Genomic DNA, 22,233 nt, shown 5'->3' on the forward strand with positions numbered 1-22,233 from the left:
CTACCTCCCACAACAGAACAGCTACCGTCTCAGTAGAAGCCCACCTCCAGTTTTGCAATTTCATCTGTCTCAACACATTTAAAGATCAATCCATAATCAATAGATTTTTACACTGGGGTATGGTGACACAACACAAAAGCTGACTTAAAAATAAATATTTCATTTTTCAGAATGAATTGTGAGAATTTTGAGGATTTTTTTTTTAGGTCCCTAAACAGCTCATGGATTTCTTGTTTGTTCTGTAGCATCATCTGGCGTTAGGTGATGTAAAGGAAAATGCTACACAGCTTTAGACAATGATTAGATAAAGAGCAAAGGTATTGTTAGAATTAGATTTTGCTGACTTTGAAAGTGAGTTCAAGACCTCTGAAGTGACAGAGTTTACAGAAGAGAGTCCTGGGAAAGTAAAGGCACTTAGGCCAGTTAAAAGGTGGTATCACTTCATCTATTCCTATGCTTGAAGATACTGTTCTGCATGCTTCAGAAACGTAAGTTTAATTAAAGGTGTTGATGATCATTAAGCATTTTTACAATATTAACTTTGAAAAGTCTTCAATGTACTTACCCTGATATATCTGAATAAATTGCTGTATCTACAAAATAGGTCGGCAAGAGGTGAAAAACCAAGAGCAAAATGGCTTTGCATCCCTGTCCTTGCACAAGCCACAAATCTAGGACCGCAGGGATGGCTGCCCAGTATGTCCCCAGAAACGGCACTGCTCCAAGGATTGCTGCTAATGCTAGAGCACACAGAAGCAGAGGTGTCAAAAAGACCAGAGACACATATTTCACAAATATATTTGTAGTTAAATTCTGACACTTTTGCCACACTGGCAGTGCCACTTTATCAACTGTTGTAAATAAGACACTGAAGAAGTGCCACATAAGGCTCTTGGCGTTTTACAGCTGTGGTTTACGAAAAAACTGAAAATTACACTATTCCCCATATATAAAAGCTCCACTAACTGCCAGTCATAAGGAGCTGCTTCCAAAAGAGGCACCAATTCATAAAAAATTAAAGTTCTACCAATCACGCACATTTCAAACTTTCACATAACTACAAACTAGCAACTATGTGCAAGAAAGCATACAAGCAAAAGTCTAATTGCAACTTACGGCATCCCCTGCAGTTAACCGTAAGTAGGTAGTACTGTGAGAAACTAAGCAAATATCAAATCCATGACATATTTCTGTATGCAGATGTATACACACAGGCATATGCCCTTCTGATTATACAAATACCCATTGTAATCTCAAGTGTTGCAGCACTGCTGTCATTCTAACTAAATACAAGAGGAATGAATGTAATACAAAAAAATATTTTTTTCCTCTCTTTTGCTGTCATTAACCCCAAGGAAAAACTTTTAAGATTTTGCATGTAGCTGAAAGAAACCAACCGATAACCTTCTAAGTAGGTCTTCATAACAAACAATAGCCTCTAAGGTAGATGCATTTTATAATACAGTAATTTTCTATTATATAGGGGTTTGTTGCTTGAAAGCTTCCCCTTTCGTTCCCTCGTACACGAAGGTACACCATTTTTTAAATTACTATAATTAATATTTTTAGAGGAAGAGGGGCAAAAGAGGAACAAGAGAGAAGACTGTTCAGTAAAAACTGTTCAGGCATTTCCAAAGCTAAGATTAAGAAATAAAAGAAAACTAGAGGCTGGTAATACAGTCCGGCCACATCACTGAGAACAGACAGCATGCCTCTATCACACGTTTTCACACCACATCTTCCTGCATTTAGACATCTTGAAAAATCAGCACTTGCCAACTATGGAAGAAACAAAAGTCAAGGCAGGCAGAATGAAGTTAAAACCTGGAAAGACTTGGACTGAATAGAAGGGAAAAAGAATTACATTAAGGAAAAGAAACAGACAGAAGTAAAATAGCTGGCAGGGGATGTGTTGTGAAAACAGAAAGAGGCAAGGCTCTGAGGTAAGACAGCAGTCAGGGGCTTCTCTCCACCCGACCCATAGTCATGCTCTAAAAATAACTTCAAGACTAATATTATCAGCAACATTCAATCCTACTGTACTGCCCTTGTACAATGAATAATGTTGTATTATCTATAAATAGATTACCATAGTTCAAATTCTTACCAGATGGTATGAAGACTATGTTAATCCCAAATACAGTGTGAGTCAGCCAAGTGTAGAGTCCATAGAACCCAGCCATTTTGAGGGAAGCATCAAATACACCTCTAAAACAATCAAAGAAACTCTGTTAAATTTTATTGGCAATAGGATTCTGGGAACTATAAAGATATATACAAGCTGCTTTTAAAAACTGCAAAGCCATTAGTGCCACAAATAACACAACTCAAAATGTAACACTGAACCCTTTATGCATTTGTTCCCTACGAAAAGGATAAGCATCCATTGCATCTGTCATTTAAGGCATTTAGATGCAAAAACCCCAGACTGTTCTTTGCTGTAGTGAGTTCCAGGGATAAACTCCTTGAAAGAAACTGCGCAAGCATCAGACCATATCCTCTATAATAAAGATAAAATGTTATCTATGAGAAGCAGTAACATTCTAAGTATGAACTACTTTTTACTCGCTCTTTCCCATTCTACCTGTTCATTATTATTTTTTTTTTATCTGCTTACATACCTGCTCATTTTCATCAGATTAAAACCACTGGTCTACTAAGTGAAATTAGACTGCTTAAACTCCTACCTTCCTACATACTTACTCAGCTTTCCCGATGAAAATAATTAAGCACCTCATATTTATTACTAGATTTTAGCCTCAATACCTTTATATTCCCAGGTTTTAGGTTGCTTACCAGGTTACACTACTAAAAACCAAACAGAAATCTAGTAATTTAATTCAATCCAATCCTGCTGAATCTATGTCCAGCTTGCTGGCCACAAAACAAAGTTCTCCTCTCTTAAGTGTGACCACAGCTTCATGAGACGACACACAGTCAGCTAAGTGCTGTATCATTTTTACAGCACACTTACACATGTGGAGTATCCTAAAACTGAACTGAAAACCTGTGCTTTAGGACTACAGTCACAAAAACCATACTCTGAAACCATCTTACTACGCCAGTTTCTCAGCCTTATTTGAGAAAGGCATGAAGTTTCCTGAAACCACTATTTTAGCTTGGACCTGCATATCCCTGAGTTCCTCTCCCCCAAACAGTTCTAGCAGTTACATCATTGCAGAAGTGGTGGCACGCACACCCTCTTAGCAGAGACAAATGCAAAGCTTGCTGATGTTAACTTCCCATTTTACATGTCATGCTTTTAGTTACGCTGCTTGTGCCTTTGCAGTTTTGGGAACTCTGGCAGGAGGGCAGAGAGGACAGGAAGACATGTAACAGAAATCATGGAGCCAGACGATTAGCAGAAAGGTTTTCACTGCACTTCGAAGAGTTAACACAGTCTGCACAGAAAACAGCCCTTTCTGGAACTAAAGCCACTAAGAGCAAATTTTCTTTCCTTTGTTAAATCAAGAAAACTATCTAGAAAATAAACTTCCTCTGCTATTAGACTACTAGGTAGAACCTTATCTTCTAAACTAACAGCAAGAATTCCAAGATTCCCAGTTTTTGCTTCTTTGGGCAATATACTCATTGTTATTTCCATGCGCAGTTTGCATATTTTTGCCCTCCTTTCCCACCTAAAAGCACACATAGATACCCAAGTGACTGCTGCATCAAAATTACCTTATTTAAAGATAATTTTAATTTAAACCCCACTGGATGTTATAACTGCATAATAAGCCTCACACACCAACACTGTTGTTTGAAATGCGAGATTCTCTTGACAGATTAACTACGAAAAGCTGTTGTCAGTCATACCCCCCCCCCCCCCCAAAAAAAAAAAAAGAGGAGGAGGAGAAGGGAAAATATGGGAAAAAATGACCTGAAACAATAAATCCAACCTTTGACAGACAAATACGTGGTGCGTGAAGAAGGAATATTTACAAGTATATAGTGGCCTCAGTGAAAATAGCCTGAATACTTCACAGTTCAGATAAACTTCTAGAATATTAAAATAGGAAATCACAGACCAAAATACGTAGAATCTAGATATTTTGAAGAGCGAAATACTGACCTGTATTTTAGTTATAAATAGTTTTAAAAAAGGCAAGAAGACCCCCCCAAAAAAGCCACAGTAAGAATGCTAAATGTGAGTTTGCATTAAAAACCTAAAGATGTTTTCATACTTTAGATACGCAGTCTTTAATCTTCTGCATTTTCTCTGACATTTAATTCATGTCTTTTCTTTCTGATATCAAAGGAACATAATATTTCTGTAACAAGAACCTGTTTATTAATTGATTGATTCTGTCAGCCATCAAGTATAAACAAGTATAAAAAGGGGGAGAAAATCAATCTATCAACGTTTTGTTTAAAGATGCCTTACAAAAACATGCTAAATACCACTTTAATCCATATGTGCAGGTTATCTGTGGTTGGAATCCAAGAACTTAGAACACGAACAATTACAACGGGGTCTTTGGCAACGGCAACCTCTAGGCAGCTGGATAAATGAAGTGCTATCTGTACTGCAATGATCATAAGGATACAACAACAAAAAACCCCCATCATTTCTGCTGGTTGCACTAAAGATACATTTGTTCCCACTAAACCCTTCCTCAGCCTTGCTGGTCTCTTAAATCTTAGACCTGTCTCACATAAACCCCTTTGCACTACAAAGAAGGTATCTCACAATTTCTGAAACTCTTATTTGGCAACACAAAGTTTTTTTCAACTTTTTAGAGTGCCATTTGCTAGGTCCTTCCAAAACAAAACCAGAAAGAAAAAGAATCCCACACATCCAGAACAGTTGATAAGAAGGAAGCATTAAATCTAAATATTTAGTAGTATCTATATGAACCCAGATTTCAACATGCTGTAATTAAATCTTTAAGTAAATATTTTTCCTATCAAACAGGAACTGCACCACAAATACATCTCAGTTGTCAAAAATATTTTAAAATCTTTGAGTATCTTCTTATTTTCCACATAAAGATATTTTCTGTACTGCAGTAAAATTAGCAAGATTTTAACAACTTTTGCAAGTATGGCCCAAAACAACACTTCAATATACAGGGGGCAAGGAAGGCTTGATGCAGGTATCTGAAGTATCAACTTCATTTGAAATTAAAATATCCATCTACAACTACAGAAAAGACTTTGTAAAGAGTCATTTCAGATTTTCTCAGACACTACAAAAGAAGAGAAGGCAGTCTTATCATGGCAACCAAGAGAAAGACAACCACCCAGAAAAATTATTTCATCAGCCAGAATTAGTTGCTGTGAATTTAACAATGTTAGGGTGTAACTGCAAAATTGTTTCTCATTCCTAAGAAAGCACACAAAAGTGCCATTCTAATTTACACAAGTTTAACATTTCAGTTCAGACAAGCATAATTTTTACCTTCAGATTAATTTTATTTGAATTTAAATGCAAAGTCTGCCATGTCTTTTGCTGATGTAGTCATGCAGCTTATAAGAAAACGTTACACTTATGTCCATTATCATTACAAATACACTAATAGAATAGCAGAAAAGTTAACCACGGACCAACAGGCATATTCTGGTCTGACGTCATCCTGCAAGCTGTTATGTAGTACATTTTAACAGCAAAATAGCATATAACTCTAAAAGACTGTGGAACAGTACAGCACTCTCTCTAGCTCCTTGCATCTAAGCACACACAACTAGTAAGCTGAAAGGAGAAGCATCACAGTGCTGAGAAACTGCGAGGTGCCAGCGGTCAAGAAGGAAGAGAGAGGCGGCTATATCCAGTTTTACTCTTCTTCTTTCTGCCTGCCTAAACTAGTCAGAAAAAAAGCACAGGGGTTCCTACTTTGTGGCAAGTGTAGCCGCGGAGAACTCTCAAGTCTCTGAAGACTTGTGTTTGTTACTTCTGTCAGAAAAACTAAGAATCATACCTTAAAGTCTCTAGAAATTCTTACCCATTTCACGTAATGGTTACGGCAGCTAAAAAAAGTAATGCTGCAAACACTAATCACAATCTTCATCAACAGTATGCTTCACCTACTCTGCCTCTGCAGTACCAGAACCTCAAGGTGATGTGGTATACTAGTGGAAATGCTGAATGAATTTATTACCATCTATAAAACGCAGACCTTCCCGGTGAAATTATGACAGTAAATTAATTTCATCTCTTAATACCTTATTGGCATACATACAGCTTCCTTTTATATACAAAAATAATTACACATTTCAGAAATCAGAAAATCCAACTGCTGCTCATGTCTCACTTTGGCACTGTATCCAGATGAACCACTTTACCTGCAAGAACCGTCATCTGCAAATGTGTAATTTATGAGCACTTCATGGCAATCTGGTGTAAGGCATACTTAGACATACATATTCCATTTTACTGAGCTTTGAAATGCATGTAAAATTAAAACCGAAAATTTTCAAAAGTATCAGAGGACATGGGTCATACTTCACATCACTCAGATTAAAAATGAAGAAACTTCCATCAAATTGTCAAATGTTTCTGCATAGCTGGCCTAAATATTTTTTTGTTAAAGCTCTTTCCACTTCACTGAAAAGCTAGGGAATCTGCTTGCAGATTTCACAAGGGAAAGCACCAGCTTTTCATTTTATGGATTTTGTGGGTATTATTGGATTATTTTTTTTCTCTCTTACTGATTTACTGAAAAAAGTCTACTGCTTCCCCTTTGCTTCTACCAAAGTTTACATTAAATGTATGTCCACCTGAATTTAGGTTCACTTCGCATAGCCTGCAGGTTAAGATCTGTTCACCATTAGCAACATGGTGAAATTTCAAAAGTTTCAGCTTAACACTGCAACAACCCCAGCTGAAAGGAAAGAGGCAGAAAAGTGAAGACTCCTGGGATGCACAACATAACCTCAACCTTCAAATCATAGCGTTCATTCTTTTGCCACAGAATTAATTTTATTTTCTAGATCTCTCTGTTCCCATAGCACTGGAGGAAAAAAGAGCACATGGGCTGAAATGAAGAGAATTGGAGTTTCCAGTAAGATTAGAGTAAGCATAGAGTAAGTTCAGAAGACTTTACTATACTAAATTTACAGTGAAGGTACATTGACCCTGGCCGCTGAATGGGCATATGGAATAAAAACTAAACAAAAGTGGTATTTATCTTTGGAAACATTTGCAAGAATTTGCATTTCCCTAAATACCTTAAAAAACACTTCACAAGCCCTACAGTGGTTTACAATCCAATTAAAATGTCAGTTTGATAAAAGGAACACCTAAGCCAAAAATACTATTAGAAAAAAACAATTTCATTTTTTGTCATCTTCTTTATCCCACTGATGTTTTGTATTTTCCCATATTCTCTAAATAGACATTACAAAGATTGTACTGTATCTTCGTTGCAAAACCTTCCTGCATTCAGACCCGACCAATTCAAAATGCTGCTGTAAGAAACACCAGCTACTCAATTTCTTTTCAGAACACAACCTTCACATCTTAGAAGTGGAGAGTTCAAGGCATAAAAGCAAATGCAATGCATTTTAAATTTCACAGCACAGTTTCACAATTTATTTCAAATCAGGTTAACTCAAAACTGCCACAACAACAAGAGCTCTCCCATCCCCCTGTTCTCAAGCATTCATTTCTGCCCCAGACCAACTTTCCTTTGTCTACCTGCCAGCACAGTCTCTTTTATGTGCCATGACAATTTTTACAATGAATTCAGCTAATAATTATTTTTTGCTGGGTTAGTTTTAATAACTCAGCTCTCTACTCCCCACCCAACTCAGAGCAGCGGCATAAATAGCTGCGTTGCCACCAGGAAAGGAGCCAGCACACACAGCTGGAGGGCAGGAACTCTGACCTGTACACTAGTGTTGTCTTATCCCAGCTGAAACTAACAGTCTCTGTCACCCTAACTGCAAAACCAAGTCACTTTTCCTTCCTTCAGACATCAACATCTGTTGCAAAAGACAAGCTACCAGTGGCAATCAAAGGACAGCTATTATCTTAACAAGGACTGAAGTATTCTTCTACAATGATCCCCCAAATTTCAAGCAATCACCAGAACAACAGTGAAAAATGAAATAACTCAAAGAAGCCCTTTGCAAGAAAACTCTGAAGCTGCTCTATGACTCTAAGGGTTCTCTTCTTTTAATAATAATGACGACCCTCATTTTTCAGTTCCAAATTACACATAAAAACAACAAAGAGCACTAAAATATATTCCAGCTATAAATATAACAGATGCATTTCTTGACAGAGTAAGATCATCTCAGGAGCCATATAAACATGCAAATGGTTTTCAGAGACAACTCCATGATGAGATTTCAACAGTTTTGCTGTTGAAATGAATTTGTCCTTAGGAATAATACAGCTGAACAAAGAGAGGTAACAGTGCCAACATATGGAGACTAGTAATGACACTGATCAGATAAAGCAAGGTAGTTCTGAAGAAAGCATAGGTCCTTGCAATGGTGTAACTGATGCAAGTATTACATCTCTCAAGGCAGGACATGGCTCCAGTGACTATCAAAACTTCAGACTTTTAAAGAGCGGCAACTAGTTCAAAGGACACAGCAGAAAACAGACTTTCTTCTCTAACCAAGAAAAGTCTACAATTTTCTGGAAAAGAACAATTAACACATAGTCCAACCTGTAAGAAATTCTACATCTAATTAGTTCTTTGCAATACTTTCATGTTTGCAATATTTTTTAATTATTTTTAATTATTAATTTGGTCTGGTTTAGTCACATATACCACAAACTTACAATTAGTCTTCTGAGAAGCACATTTGAATGCATTAGTTATTTCTCAATCAACTATTTCTAACATTCTAGATCTTCACCGTGAGCAGACCACAATGCTTAAAATGGATCTAGGAACATAACAGAAAAATCCAAACCAGTTCAGACCAAAGGTCTGTCCAGTCAGCATCCCATATCCAGCAGAGGCCAGAAGCAGATGCTAAGGGAACAAAAGAAATAGGACAAACATATTTAAAAATCCACCATTTTTACAGCCTCTATTTCCACATCAGGGGATATCATGAACCTGATGCAGGCTGTCTATTTAGTAATCCTAAGTATCTACTCTTAGCCCTGTCCAATTCTGCAAGTTCCTGCAACCAACATTCTTTGGCAAGACCTTCCCCACATCTACTGCCTGTTACGTGAACCAACACACCTTTCTTATTTTTTGAAACTGCCTGCTTGCTGTTTTGTGATCCCAAGATTTTATGTTGGAAGAGACCATGAGCTGTCTGTCAAACCCCAGTTACCCTTTTCACACTGGTTCTGATTTTGCAAACCTGAACTCTGTAACACCCCTTTTCCAGGCTGAAGAGTCCTAACCAGCTCAGTCACTCCTCATACAGAAATCGACACTTAGTTTGATTTCTCTAATTGGCCTTGTTGCCCTCCTAGCTTTCTGAGATGCACGAACCACAACTGCACTCAGTAACTCAGGGTGCAGGCAAACCATAGATTCATACAGTGGGAGGAACGTTCTGTGTTTCCTCTGTAACAAAACTTAAGTGTTTGATAAGCCTGGCAGATGTCTTCAGTATTGCTGAACACTGAGCTAGCATGCCTACCTGAAAATACAGCTCCCAAACAGTAACGGTTGGCACAGAGGCCATCGGTTTATGTGTGAAATTAGGATGGGTTTTCAAGCACATGCATCACTTTCATCTACACTACATTTCATCAGTCATTTTATTCCACAAACATTGCTATCTGAGTTTGCATACAGTCCTGCTGCAATTCCACAGTCAGTCTTCACCCCTACTAGCTCTGCAGCATCATTGAGGTGTCCCTCTCTACTTCTTTCCCAGGACAATTATGAATAGAAAGGACAGTACAGGTCCCCACCTCAACAGCATTATTTACTCCTGCTCTCCGTTTCTTTAGAACTGATTCTTTATCTATGTAGAAACGTTCTCTATTATCTCATCACTACTTAGTTTCCTTGGAAGTCTTTGGAAAGAGATGCTATAAAAAGCCTTTATGAAAGTTCATCAGGATATAGCAGCCAGATCGACTTCTTAATGGTCCTGCTTGCTGAACCACTTCAAAAAACAGGAAGAGTATGGAGTAAGGCAGAACTCTGAGAAAACTCCATTGACTCTTCACAACTAAATCATACTCACCAGGTGCTGGTATGTCCTTAACTTTAGTTCCTACTAAGCTGCACAGTACTGACGTCCAGCTTACATGTCTACTTCCTGGGTTCCCTGGAATATTTTTATTTTTATTTTGCCCTTCAGTTTTCTCTGGTGAGTTTGTATCATCCACTCTCAGCAATCTGCTACTGCTCATTTTGTCTGTTTCTTCCACAACCTCTTCTACAGTCACTGTAATTTCTGAGAGACTCTGGTGCAGCTCATCCATAAGAATGGTTTTGCAATGTGACTCCCTCCCTTCACTTACCTTTACAGCTACAAAGAACACAGCGTCAATTTACCTCTCCCCTGCAACAGACTTGTTGTTGCCGAGTACTCCTTATCATCCCTCAGCTGCCCTAAGTGCTTTTTGCTCCTGCTGCATATGAAAAATAGTATTTTGTTTCAGTAGCATTTTGTGGAGCTTTGAGGAAATGAATCAAACTCCTTCTTCCTTCCACTTTAGGTCTATTTCCTATCCGCTAAAGTTTATGATCCTTTTCTTCATTTAGCCAAAAGTTCAGCTTTTTAGAAGGATGGTTTCCCACTTCCTTGGCCTTTGTTAGTTTGCTCTTCAGCTATGCAGTCAGTCTTCCCTTTAGTCATACTCAAGCCTTTCTTAGCTGTTAGCATGTGCTGGCACTGTACACTGAACATTTATTATTCTCCACACCACTTGGAAGATGTAATTCTTTTAGATCCCTATTTTAGCTTGAAAAGTTCATGAACGAGAGCAACAGCTAGCTGGACTCAATAAAGCTCGAGATCCATTTCAGTCCTATATTAAGAAACTTCCAGTCTGTTCAGATTATTACTATTATAAAATTATGAATCACAAGCATAGGAAAGAGGTTATTTTGATTGCTTATGCTGGTGGAAAGAACAAATAATGGATTGACCTTTTAATTCAATCTAATATGACAAAAAAGTTGTGATGTTAAAGTCTGAAATGTCAGGAAATCCTGAAGTTTTATATCAACCTTCACATTTTCTTCTTACATTACAATAAATCTGTATTTTAAATAGCAGAAATCTAACCAAGGTTATAATAATATATACTGCAACCTTAAATACACACATTCTGTGAAAGCATAGAATCCTTCAGTATGTTATATTAAAAATCATTTTCATTGTATCCCAGAATTCTTAGAAATGCCCGATAGAAGATCTCTTCTGTGTATTTTAATAATTCTTTCAGCAATCCTTGTCTTTCCATTCCTCCTAGTTAGCTACTAGGCCTGCCTTAGAAGCAAGGAGAAAAACTAACTGTCTGAGCTGAATTCCAGATGCAAGTGTCAGTGGTTTTGCTGGTACAGTCTATGTCACATACCAACTACACTTCCATTCAAATAAAGACTGTAAGTTCTGACATACAAATAACCATTTAAAAAAGTTGGTGCTGTAACAATAGCAGCATATATACATAATTGCAGAATTGCAATCTGTAATTAAAGGACTAGTATCTAAGATGCAACACACTTACATTATTCTTAAAGACCACCCGCTCACCTGCTTACGTGTTTAAATTTGCAGACGTGCACACACGTGCATGCACTAACCCACACCCTCTATGTGTTTATAGATGCCTTCAGTACAGATGACTTAAACTGGACAGTCACAAAATTACAAACTACAAAAACAGACAAAGAGAAATTGCTGTTAAAACATACAGAACGCTCCATCTGGAATACCAAAGAAGCAAATGGCAGAATACTGGCACTGCCTGATATAAACTAAGGAAGCCCTCAATAATCCATCAACATGTTTGAAAATATAGTATAACAGTTTGCATGGTGTAGAGAACAGAACTGTTTCAGCATCAGCTTGTGCACTTACATAATTGTGTGAATTAGGGGTAGTAAACTGTAAAACTCCTACAGACTATGTGACTTGCTTGACCCAAATTATGTGTGTACAATAATGAACATTTTTTCATAATTTCAGGTAAATTTGGAAAAAGAGTATAAAGATTAAGCATGAGAAAATTAATTATTTTCTGAAATTTTCTTTCAATTGTGTAACTTTTAAAAATCGTGTACATAAAGCAATACATAGACAGCTGCATTTAATAACAAGTACTTTTGATATTAAAGAAAAAGGAAATACAGGTAAAGACAAATTCCCCTTTTTTTCTTTTTTTGCATATAGGAGAGTATTTAAGACTAAAATAGTGGAATGAGTGATCCTTCTGGTTATTGCTACTAAACCAATTAGCTGATAAATACTACTATTTATCCCACTAGGATAATCAGGTTACAGCTACTGTCAGTTTGGTTCTGCATATGTACTGAAACATTGTGGCATCTCTTGGTTTACAGACTGCATTCTACTTTTTGTCAGTAACTCAACTGAAGCTTTCCCTTCCTCCATGTAATTGAAAAAAATAAAAAATAATTATCTGTTATTTCCAATTTTACACTAGGATATTATTTCATTAAGACAGAATAATTTTCAATTCTATTCCGATCTTGTAACATACACCATAAGTACAGCTTATAAAATTTCAGTAAGGCCCTGTTCAATGCATTCCTGTGACAAGAGATTTCTGCAGAAGATACTCCTGCTACTAAAGAACATATATTGCATGCAAAAATTCGGTCAAAACATAGTCAGTTAACAGTTGTTGAAAAAATTAATCTGAAAGACATTATTAAGGTTGCAGTAAAATAAACAAGATCACACATTTTGCTTTTTCTAAGCATTAGCTTAACATGCTGGAAGATTATTGTTTTCTGAGGGAATTGTATCACCATCTCATTTTCTCCATCATTACTGCCGGGATGCCACACCAAACTAGCCAGATGCTTAAACAGCTGAGATTTTTTATTATTTGTTTCCATGGTAGCTCATTTCAGATCTCTTTAAGTGCTAATAAATAAAAGCTAAAAATCCAGTACAAACCTATTTCAGCCACCAAGGCGCTATAGGTTTTCTTCATATCAAATCTCTCTTTGACTTTCTGGCAAATTTCAGTTAAGGATACAATTGCTATTTCTTCCTTAAAACCGCCTAATATTTTAAGAGACTTTTATATAGCCAATGAAAAATCTGATCAAATTTGAGGTGTACATGGCAAGTGAAGAAAATGAAGCAAATAATGATAACCCTTCTCAAACTGAAAACAAACGGTACTCATCTTCCTGGCATTACAGAACAAACTTCCACTAACACATGTTTCCAGGCATCACTCAAAATTCTGATATGGGTTTCAGACCATTTCACAATGTAATTAGGCCCCACCAAAATTGAAAGCTGCAGTAACTTTAAGCCACAGCCATACCCGTGTGCATGCACTCATGTGAAAGTATCGCACACACTAAATTGCACTGAGGCCGTGAGAACATGCAACTTAGTAATGTGCAATATCTCCACCAGAGCAAGCAGAATGGGAGCTTCAGGGAAGAAGGGTATGGTGCATTCAGGAAGAGAACGACATGCTGCTCGGGGAAAGGAAAATGGTTCAGGCAAAGGTGTGCATGCTACTACTTTGGAGACCTGTTAATTGGAGAATTACTGCTTCATCCAAGACAAGAGTACCACCTATGCAATTGAGGGGTAAAGGACAGGACTTTCCTACGTATGTAGTGAGGTAAGGGACATATGAACTACCTTGATTTTAAAGAACCTTTCTGAACAAAGCATATCTCACACTGATATGTGCAGATAATGATTTCTCCCCATCCTCAAAATACTACCTTATTAATATAACTACAATGAGAAATTTCATAAACTAGTATTGAGAACTCAAATTATCTAAATACAGTAAACTGGTCCAAGTGGTTCTCACATTCCTAAAGCAAGTCATCTTCCTAACCCTGACTGACAATGCTGCAGCTCAAGCCTTCTGCCACACTCACCAGTCCCCTCCCTGTTCCCCTTTCTCCACTGGTTCCTGTAGCTGACTTCCAGTAGTTTCAGTGAAAGAAATCACGTATTTACTATATTCACAGGCTACTAAACATCACTGCCACTCAAGGGAGACTCTTGCATGCGATGAAGGTGCTATGCTACCTTCTTAATTCATCACATTTTTGAGCGTATTGAAACCCACTTACATAACGCAGAAAACAGGAAAAAAAACAGGGAAAAAAAAGGAGAGAATGACAGGAGGGAGAAAGGCAAAGGGCAAACAAAGTATTTATCAAGAAGAAATAGTAACAGTGTGGCCATACCATGAAAGTTAAAATTGGACAAGAGAAACCTGAGACTGATTGCAAACCAAAGAAAAAGAGAAACAGATAAACCAACTAGGCATGAAAGACCAAAACTATTAGAGAAAAGAAGCTATTTTGCTAAGCATTAGCAGTATTCAGGATTATTATTAATTCCCTAAAATCTTATTTCCCATCTAATTTGTAGGCAATGGCACAAGAAATTCCAACTCAGAATCTGACATTGTGAATTTTGAATTAGTTGCTTTATCTGTAGCACCAGTACTTCACAAATCAGTCAGAAAACCCTGCAGTCACACATGCCTTCAGCAGTGATCTTCCACCCAGGCTCTTTACTGCTTTTTTATAGAATTATCACAGAAATACTCATGCTCCCTCTCCTGCAGATTAAATGCTGCCTTCCCCAAGATGCAACCAGTCAGGAGGAGCAAAGGTAACAAAGCACACACAGGCGCTTACTCTAAAATGACAGGAGCATTTTCATCATAGAAGTTACTCAAAATTGGGAAAACTGATGTACAAACAATCTGCAAAACTGTTTGTTCCATAGTCCAAACACTGTCAGTTCCCTTCTGGAGGATTACTCGGAGGCCAGCAGGACCTACCTGTGAGAACTGGTACAACTACATCAAAGGCATGTATCTGGGGCAAAGGCAAATGCCCAGCTCACAAACAAAATCACATTCTCAACACAGGAAAAAGACCAAACAAGCAGCAGGCCACCCCTTGTGTTTTCCCTTTGGCTCATTGTCCCTGAAGAAGCCTAGAAACACTGAATTATGTTTCCAGGCTGAGAAGCTCCACCCTGATGTCTTGGCATCTCTACTTCTCCTCTGAGTGTCGAATCTTAAAAGAGCAAAAGCTTCTTGAAGATGAAGCCAGACACTCTGGGGCAGCGCAAAGAGTAGCAACAGATAAGCAAAGATGTTAGAGGGACAGCTGTTGCCTTGGAAAAGCAGACCACAGTTCTGCCAGAAAGAAGTACTAGGCTTCACCCTGAAGGTCCCTTCTAGCTGTTTCATTAAGAGCTCTTTTCAAGACTGGGAAAGAAACCATTCAAAAAACCCCAAACAATAAAACAACAACAAAAGCTACACATGCTTCCTCTCTTATTCGGCACCTTCATCTGCACTCCTCTGTCCGCTCCTGGTCTCCACAGTCTGGGAAAGCTTTGTTGTGGGGTGGGTCAAGCCCAAAGCATTTGAGATAGTAGGGGACACACAAGGGTAGGCGGAGGGAGCTGCCTCTGGTCTGCATCAAGAGGAGAAGGTTCAGGGGTGTACCCGAGTGGTGACTACAGCTGAACGAGCAGCACTAGGCCCAGGAGAAATCCCAGTTAGTTAACAGGGAAAGATTGTCACTATGAAGCCGCCCAGACAAAATATAGGGGCCCACAGGGACTGCAGAGCTTCTGTCCTTCCAGGTACCCAAACGTGACTGAACAAAGTCACAAGCAACAGGATCCAACTGGGGCTGCTCTGAGCAGAAGCTTGGACTGGAGACTGCCAAGCATCTATCCCAACATCTGTGCTCCTGTGGTTCTTTGAAGCTGAGCTTTCCTGCCTTCTCCAAATGGGAAGGAACACTTACAACCTTGCAGAAGGTGGCCTGTCCCATTACCACCCAGGCCCTTCCTTCATACCATTGCCAGCATCAGCCCCACCATTGACCTGACACATGCCACCACTAGCAGCTGCCCCACAGGTGGGGTTTGCCCTGCTGAGCACAAAGCAGCGGCCCTGCCACCGTGTTGCAGTCCCCTTCTCCTGCCCACGCCTCACCCATTGGGATGCTGGGGGACACTGTGTCACAGGCCTGGCTAGAGCCAGAGTAAGTGGCAGTCACTGCTCTCTCCATGTCCTGCTAGGACAGTCACCTCCTCAAAGCAAGCTCATGTTGGTCCCAGTGCACCTGGTCCTTGGTGAAGCTATGCTGGGTGTTCTCTGATGTCTTTTTGTCCTTCCGTGCGCCTCCATGCGATCTTCCAGCAGATGTCCAAGAAGGACAAGAGCTTCTTCCTGGAAACCTGCTGCAAGGTTCCAGCTGAGGAGTGGCTGTGAGGCTCCCTACAAAAGGGGAGAGCTCTTTATCAGAACGGGTAAACATGAGACTGCAAAAGTGGTGAGAAGTTTTGTCCTTCATACTAGCCAAGAGAACAAGGGTGCACCTCAGAGTGAACCCACCCCCGCCTCCAGACCCCCGGGACATCCCTCGGTGGTGCTTCAGCAGCTCCTTGCCTTGTTCAGGCACAGCAACCCAAAGGATGGCAGGCCCTCTCCTCCCCTTGCGCAGGCCAGCTGGGCCTCCCTTTCCAGCCAGCAGGAAATCTGGATGCTTTGTCACCTCTCAGCCACTGTTGAGAGTGGGAGCCGTTCCACTTGCAGGGTGTTGGGTCGGTGAGGGGGTCACTGAGGACCCCAAACTCTCCTGGAACGTGGGGCTGCCACTGTCTCTTCAAGGGGACCCTGGGCACATGAGGAGGAGGGGGCTGGAGCCCACGGCTCATAAGAAGAGGTGAAGGGCAGTCTCTGGTCCTTGGTGAAGCTGTACTGGGTGTTCCCTGATGTCACCTCATGCTCTGTGTGCCTCCAAGTGATCTTCTGTCATTCACTGCTCTGCCATTGTACCACTAGGCTAGCCAAGCAAGCTCTCAGGTCAAGCTTGGCATGACTTGCCCTTGGTGAATCCCTGCTGGCTCCCAGCACCTGTTACATGCTGCTGGCATTCTGCCTCCCTTCCATTCTGGACAAACAGATTTCCTGTTGAAGGCCCAGAGGGCATTTCATCCCATGGCTTGAAGCAGGTAACTCTTGGATTCCCTTCCACAACTTTAAAACTCCTGTGTCACCACAGCTGCCTATTTTTTTCTCCCACTACTCAAGTGCAAATTTAACATCTGAGGTATTGTGACAAAAAGGAGTCAGCTTCAACACTTGGCTCAAAATCGACTGGAAAGCTGTTCTTACCCCAATACAGCTCATAAATCAATCCATGTAAACAGAACTGTCACTGTCTTTGCAAATTCATCACCAAGGGACTTAGAAAAATATTTATTAAAATCAATAGTTACTTATTATCCAGACAACAAAAATCACAACACGGCTCCAATGGAAGCAACTGCTGTGGGAAAAGCTCTTGGTTTGATTAGGTGTTTGCTAGATAACAGGTTCAAATTAAAGGATTTCTTGAGCTACAGAAACCACTTGCTGACTGCCCTCCTATGCTTTCCCCCTTGCTCTTCTGCTCACAAATAAATGGCACAGAACTCACAGGAACAGACTTCCTTGATTGTATCCAAGTTCCCCAGTGCTTTTCACAAACATATTTTAAGTAAAAGAGCAACAGAAGCAACTGATAACATGGAAGAAGAGTGTTTTCATTTCATTTGTTCCACAGGCAACAGAGATGTAACTGCATCTCTTGCCAGGAGGATCCCTGCCCTCCAGACAGGACTAGGTAGACGCAGTCTTAGCTCTGTGCACTGCTATGCCCTGCTGAAGAGCGATGGGAGCTGGAACAAAGTTGGTGACTTTCAATCTTTCTATACTTTTGGTCAACTTGAATGCATGAGTATCTTGAGGCTGAATTCATGTTGTGTAATGCTGTCAAGGTCTAATAATGAAAGTAACTACAGAAACGTCATTATTTAATAATTCATAATACAAATGGAGCCTCTTCCTCCCACCCTACCACGAAGTATTAACATCCATTTTGCATACTTTTTATAGATGAGGTGAACCAGCCATTTTTAGGTTCCTACCCCTCCAGCAACAATTGATCTTCAAAAACAAATGAAAGCTGCTACTTTGTGACAAAAGAAACAGCTTGCATTGGCAATTGTTTATCATATAGCAACAAATTTGGCATGCATAATCTCATGGGAATTTGTTACTATACTCCATCATATTTACATGCTGAAGGTCACAATAAGTATTGAATGGAATGCAAGCTAATCTAGAAGCATTGTGATAAATCCTTTGGTACAAATGAACAACAGAGAGGAACTTCCGAGTATCTCAGAAGAAGCAGTCCAAAGAATTCAATAAGGCACCAACTACAGACTACTCCAAACAAACAAATATGACTGACTGATTCAGGCTACCTTAGTGAACACGCAGAGTTCCCTTGTGTATGACATTTACATTTCACATTCTCCAGACACTGGCTTTTTCTCATCTTATTTGCACTTACTGATGCATGCTGGCTCTTCCCTGCTCATTTTCCTGTGGCTTCTCTAACATTATACTCTTTCTTTTCACCATTCTAAACTCTGACAAATACCTTGGGTCATCTGTGTCACAGACCTATACACTTAAAACTGCATTTAATACAATTCTCTTTTGTAGAGTATCCATGCCCAGAGAAGCCATATCCTATTTTTTGACACTGCTCTCCTCTACTGAGAGCTAAAAAGAACAATTTGTGAGACAAGTTTCAGTTCCTAAATCTGCTTGCACTCTTCAGAACAGATAGAACAGGGATATTAAACATGCGATCAATGAAAACTCAACAGCAGTCACTCAAAAGAAGAGCTATTAACTTTTTGGCAGAATTTCAAATTTGTTGTTTTCTAGCTGGATTACTGCTTCATTTGAAATGGCTAGAGCAGTTATCATTGTTGTTCAGTATCTTACACAACATGACATAACCCTCTCATTTTCACAACGTACACAGAAACAGTTTAATTCCAGTACTAGACAACAGCACTCACTTGTAAAGTACACCTAAGAACAATGGCAAACATACGGAAATGAGGTTGGAAAGCATTTTTAATACATCACTGGTTTAAAGTCTATTCATGTTTTGTATGTATGTGCAAGATGACACAGAAAGCAATGGTGCAAGAGACAAAGGCTGTACAGAAGTTAGCATGGAGTCTGTTGATTCTGCCCAGTCCATCAACTTTTCAAGAAGGGAGCTATGGCTTAAACACCTTATTTAAAATCCATTTATTACATTACCAACATGTGAGTGTCTCAAGCTGCTAACAGGTGAAAGCCAACAGTTTAATTCATCTGTAATGAAATATATTACACTACTACCCCAAAAATTGCTGTATTGTGAAATCTCAGTGAACCATATTTAAAAACACTAAAAAATCCTCCTTCTCTTGCTGTAGTAGTACAGAAGTGAAACCTAAGAATGGCAACTAAGCATGAAACACTGTGGACGCACTCTGGAGGTGCAGTACAGTAGTGTTTTAAGTGTGGTAAGGACAGTGCTCCTCTGTTGTTCCCTTTGGTGTAATTTGATTCATGTGTATCATGAACTAGATTTCTCTTGGATGAAACTGAACTGGAAAATGCACTCCAGAAGCACCTCAAATACACTTCAGATGTACACTAGGTACTTGGGTACCTAGTGCCCAAGATCAGACTAAAAACAGTTCTAAGTAACTCTGACATGCATACAGCATAGATGTCAGGTCCTCCTTGTCAACTGTTCTGCTGTATGAATCTGCTCCTGCTAAGCTGCACGACCTGTTAATGCCAACACAGCAGCAAACACATGCTTCCTGATGGGTTAAGGATGTCATAGGTGTATCAGTTTTATAAAATACTAGTATTCACTATGGCACAGACCTCTGAAAATTTTTTAGGCAGGTCCAATCAAATTGCTTTTTTAACAATCAAGTGCGGGGGTGGGGTGGGGGGGGGAATCATCAATGCTAGGTTATTGAAAATCTTTGAGATTTGCAACTCATCTTCGAAACAAGCTGTTACAATTGCTAAATATTTGTTGTTAAACATCAAATTTAAAAACGGATTTTCCTGAAAGGGCAAGAAATCAACAACATACCTTATTGCTTCCTCTACAGACTGCCCAACTATATTTGATGAGGGACCTGGCTGAGACAAAGGTGTCAGGCTTATCACCCACTTTACTGGCTTGTAGTACTCATCACTGGAACTCAACAGGTAGAACAGCGTGGTCAGAAAAATCACCTGCAAAACAAATTTGAGTCTTAAATGAAAAGACAATAAATACATATCTTGAACTTCACTGGAAGGACACAAAATACTATTCCACAAGCTTGGATTTAGAGAAACACAGAGCTGGAAGAATAATTTTCTCCCCTGCTGGACAAAGGGCTTCACCGTTATAGCTAAACATTATAAAACTCTAAGCCCCATTCAGCTTCTTCTCAAAGTCACATCTAGTTGGGATTTTTTGGGTTTTTCCCCAGCATGTTCAGCAGATCAAAGAATTGCTGAATAGTAACACCTATTCTTAAGAAAAAAACCACAAACAAAACAAACCAAACCCCACCAAATAAGCCTGAGTTTTCTCAAGAGTCATTATGCAGCTGAATATCAAATCTGAACTAAATAAAAACTCACAAACAGAAGATTTATAATATTTATTAGGCTGGCAATACTGTGATTCTGAAGCTGAGTCTCAGCAGAAGCGATGGCAGCTCCATTGTTTCAGTTTGAAGACGAAAAAAATTCAATCAGATTGTATTAGCTTCCTTTATGTTGCAATCCACTGCATTTTCCTCATTTTTCTGTTAGTGGGCTCAGCAACTTCTTGGGCTATGCATACATCACAGAAACGTGTCCAGCTTGAAACAGAATATCTCAAACAAGGAAAATTCATTCTATGTGCTCCAATGGTAAACTATGGCTTATATCTGCTTCAACTGTAGCCTTTAGATCTTTTTCCTTTCTTCCCAAGATTAAAAAGAATTCTTTCATTTTCCTTATTTCCAACCTACTCGTATACTAGAATAAACCACATCTTAATCTTCTGATAAGCCAAACAGCCTGACTTCTGTAAGTCCCTTACTTTCAAGCATTTTATCCAGTCTGCAGACATTGCATGCCCTTTTCATGCATTCTCTCTGAACACGCTCAGAAAAAAAATAAATGCAGACAGCATTACATGCAGTATTCTATTACCAGTCTCAAGAATGCCGTCTACTGGCCTCTGTTCCTAATTCCTTTCTACTCAGTGAAATGTTACTACTACTTTCTTCTACTCTCCCAGCTTTTAACTTGGAAGTCACATTCAGCTGTTCACCTACTGTGACCCCCTACCAAAATGTCATATATAGATTTAGGCTGTATTCCATCTTCCCAGGTGTGTAACTTCTGCCTTGGGTGATAAACAAATCTACCAAAACAAATCATTACATCAGCACATTTAAACAGCACACTGTTAATCATTTTGAGATCATTAAAAAAAACAACCAATAAACCCAAACTGAATTATGCCTTGGTTTAACAGGAAATAATCCACTGCCAGTAGCAATATTATCTGTGTTTTGTTACAATTTCAAACGAGCACATCTTAAAACTTTAATCAGATTTTACCATCCTCTGTAATGCTGCAAGTATGGTTATTTTCTCCTTGATAAGGCCTGCCATTTCTCCTAAGCTACTTCAGTATTTCGTTATCTCGCTACAAAACTCCCTATACTGAAGCAGGCACCCAGGTTGTGTTTTGCCTTTCTTCCTCTGGGGATCCAGCTACAGATCCTCCTTGCAGTGCAGTTTTCAACACAGAAAGCAGCATAAAGTACAATATCCATTCATCCTGACACTAACAAAAAGCAAAGTGAAAAACAGCTCCACTGGATCTTGTTTTATTAGGACAGTCTCAGTTCACTCCTGAAGATGTTGCCTTCTGAAAACAATACAGCAGCCAGGGAACAAGCAAATTAAGTGCAGCAAACAGGCAACGCTTGATTCCCTGTGGTATGAGAAGCATACACGGCTGACTTGAGGCAGGCTATGAATAAGAGCTGGGGATTAGTTCAAGTAGCAACACACACAGCACCTGTACTGACTGGAAAAGCTGTTTTTCCCCAGTTTACAAAAGAAACTTGCTTTCTTAGGGAGTAACAGCACACCAACATACACATACCCACCTGAACTATAAAAGCCAAAGTGACAGCTGAGGATAAACAGCAACAGAATAAAATGGTGTT

The 22,233-nt window shown here is 39.3% G+C and overlaps 1 protein-coding gene across 3 annotated transcripts in view; it reads right to left on the minus strand.

Annotated features, from left to right (window-relative positions):
• TMEM245 (transmembrane protein 245) overlaps positions 1-22,233 on the minus strand; it is an 87,125-nt gene that overhangs the window by 10,182 nt on the left and 54,710 nt on the right. For 2 of the 3 annotated variants that reach the window (XM_040585946.1, XM_040585945.1), the window contains 3 exons: positions 20,100-20,245; positions 2,108-2,208; positions 566-740 (listed from right to left, as the gene is read on the minus strand). In XM_040585946.1, the coding sequence (XP_040441880.1) occupies positions 566-740; positions 2,108-2,208; positions 20,100-20,245 (422 nt within the window). Of the gene's footprint in view, positions 1-565; positions 741-2,107; positions 2,209-16,217; positions 16,367-20,099; positions 20,246-22,233 lie in introns of those variants that run through there. The other variant, XM_040585947.1, reaches the window with a different exon arrangement.

The sequence above is a fragment of the Falco naumanni genome, chromosome 3 (assembly GCF_017639655.2).
Source record: "Falco naumanni isolate bFalNau1 chromosome 3, bFalNau1.pat, whole genome shotgun sequence".
NCBI lineage: Eukaryota > Metazoa > Chordata > Aves > Falconiformes > Falconidae > Falco > Falco naumanni.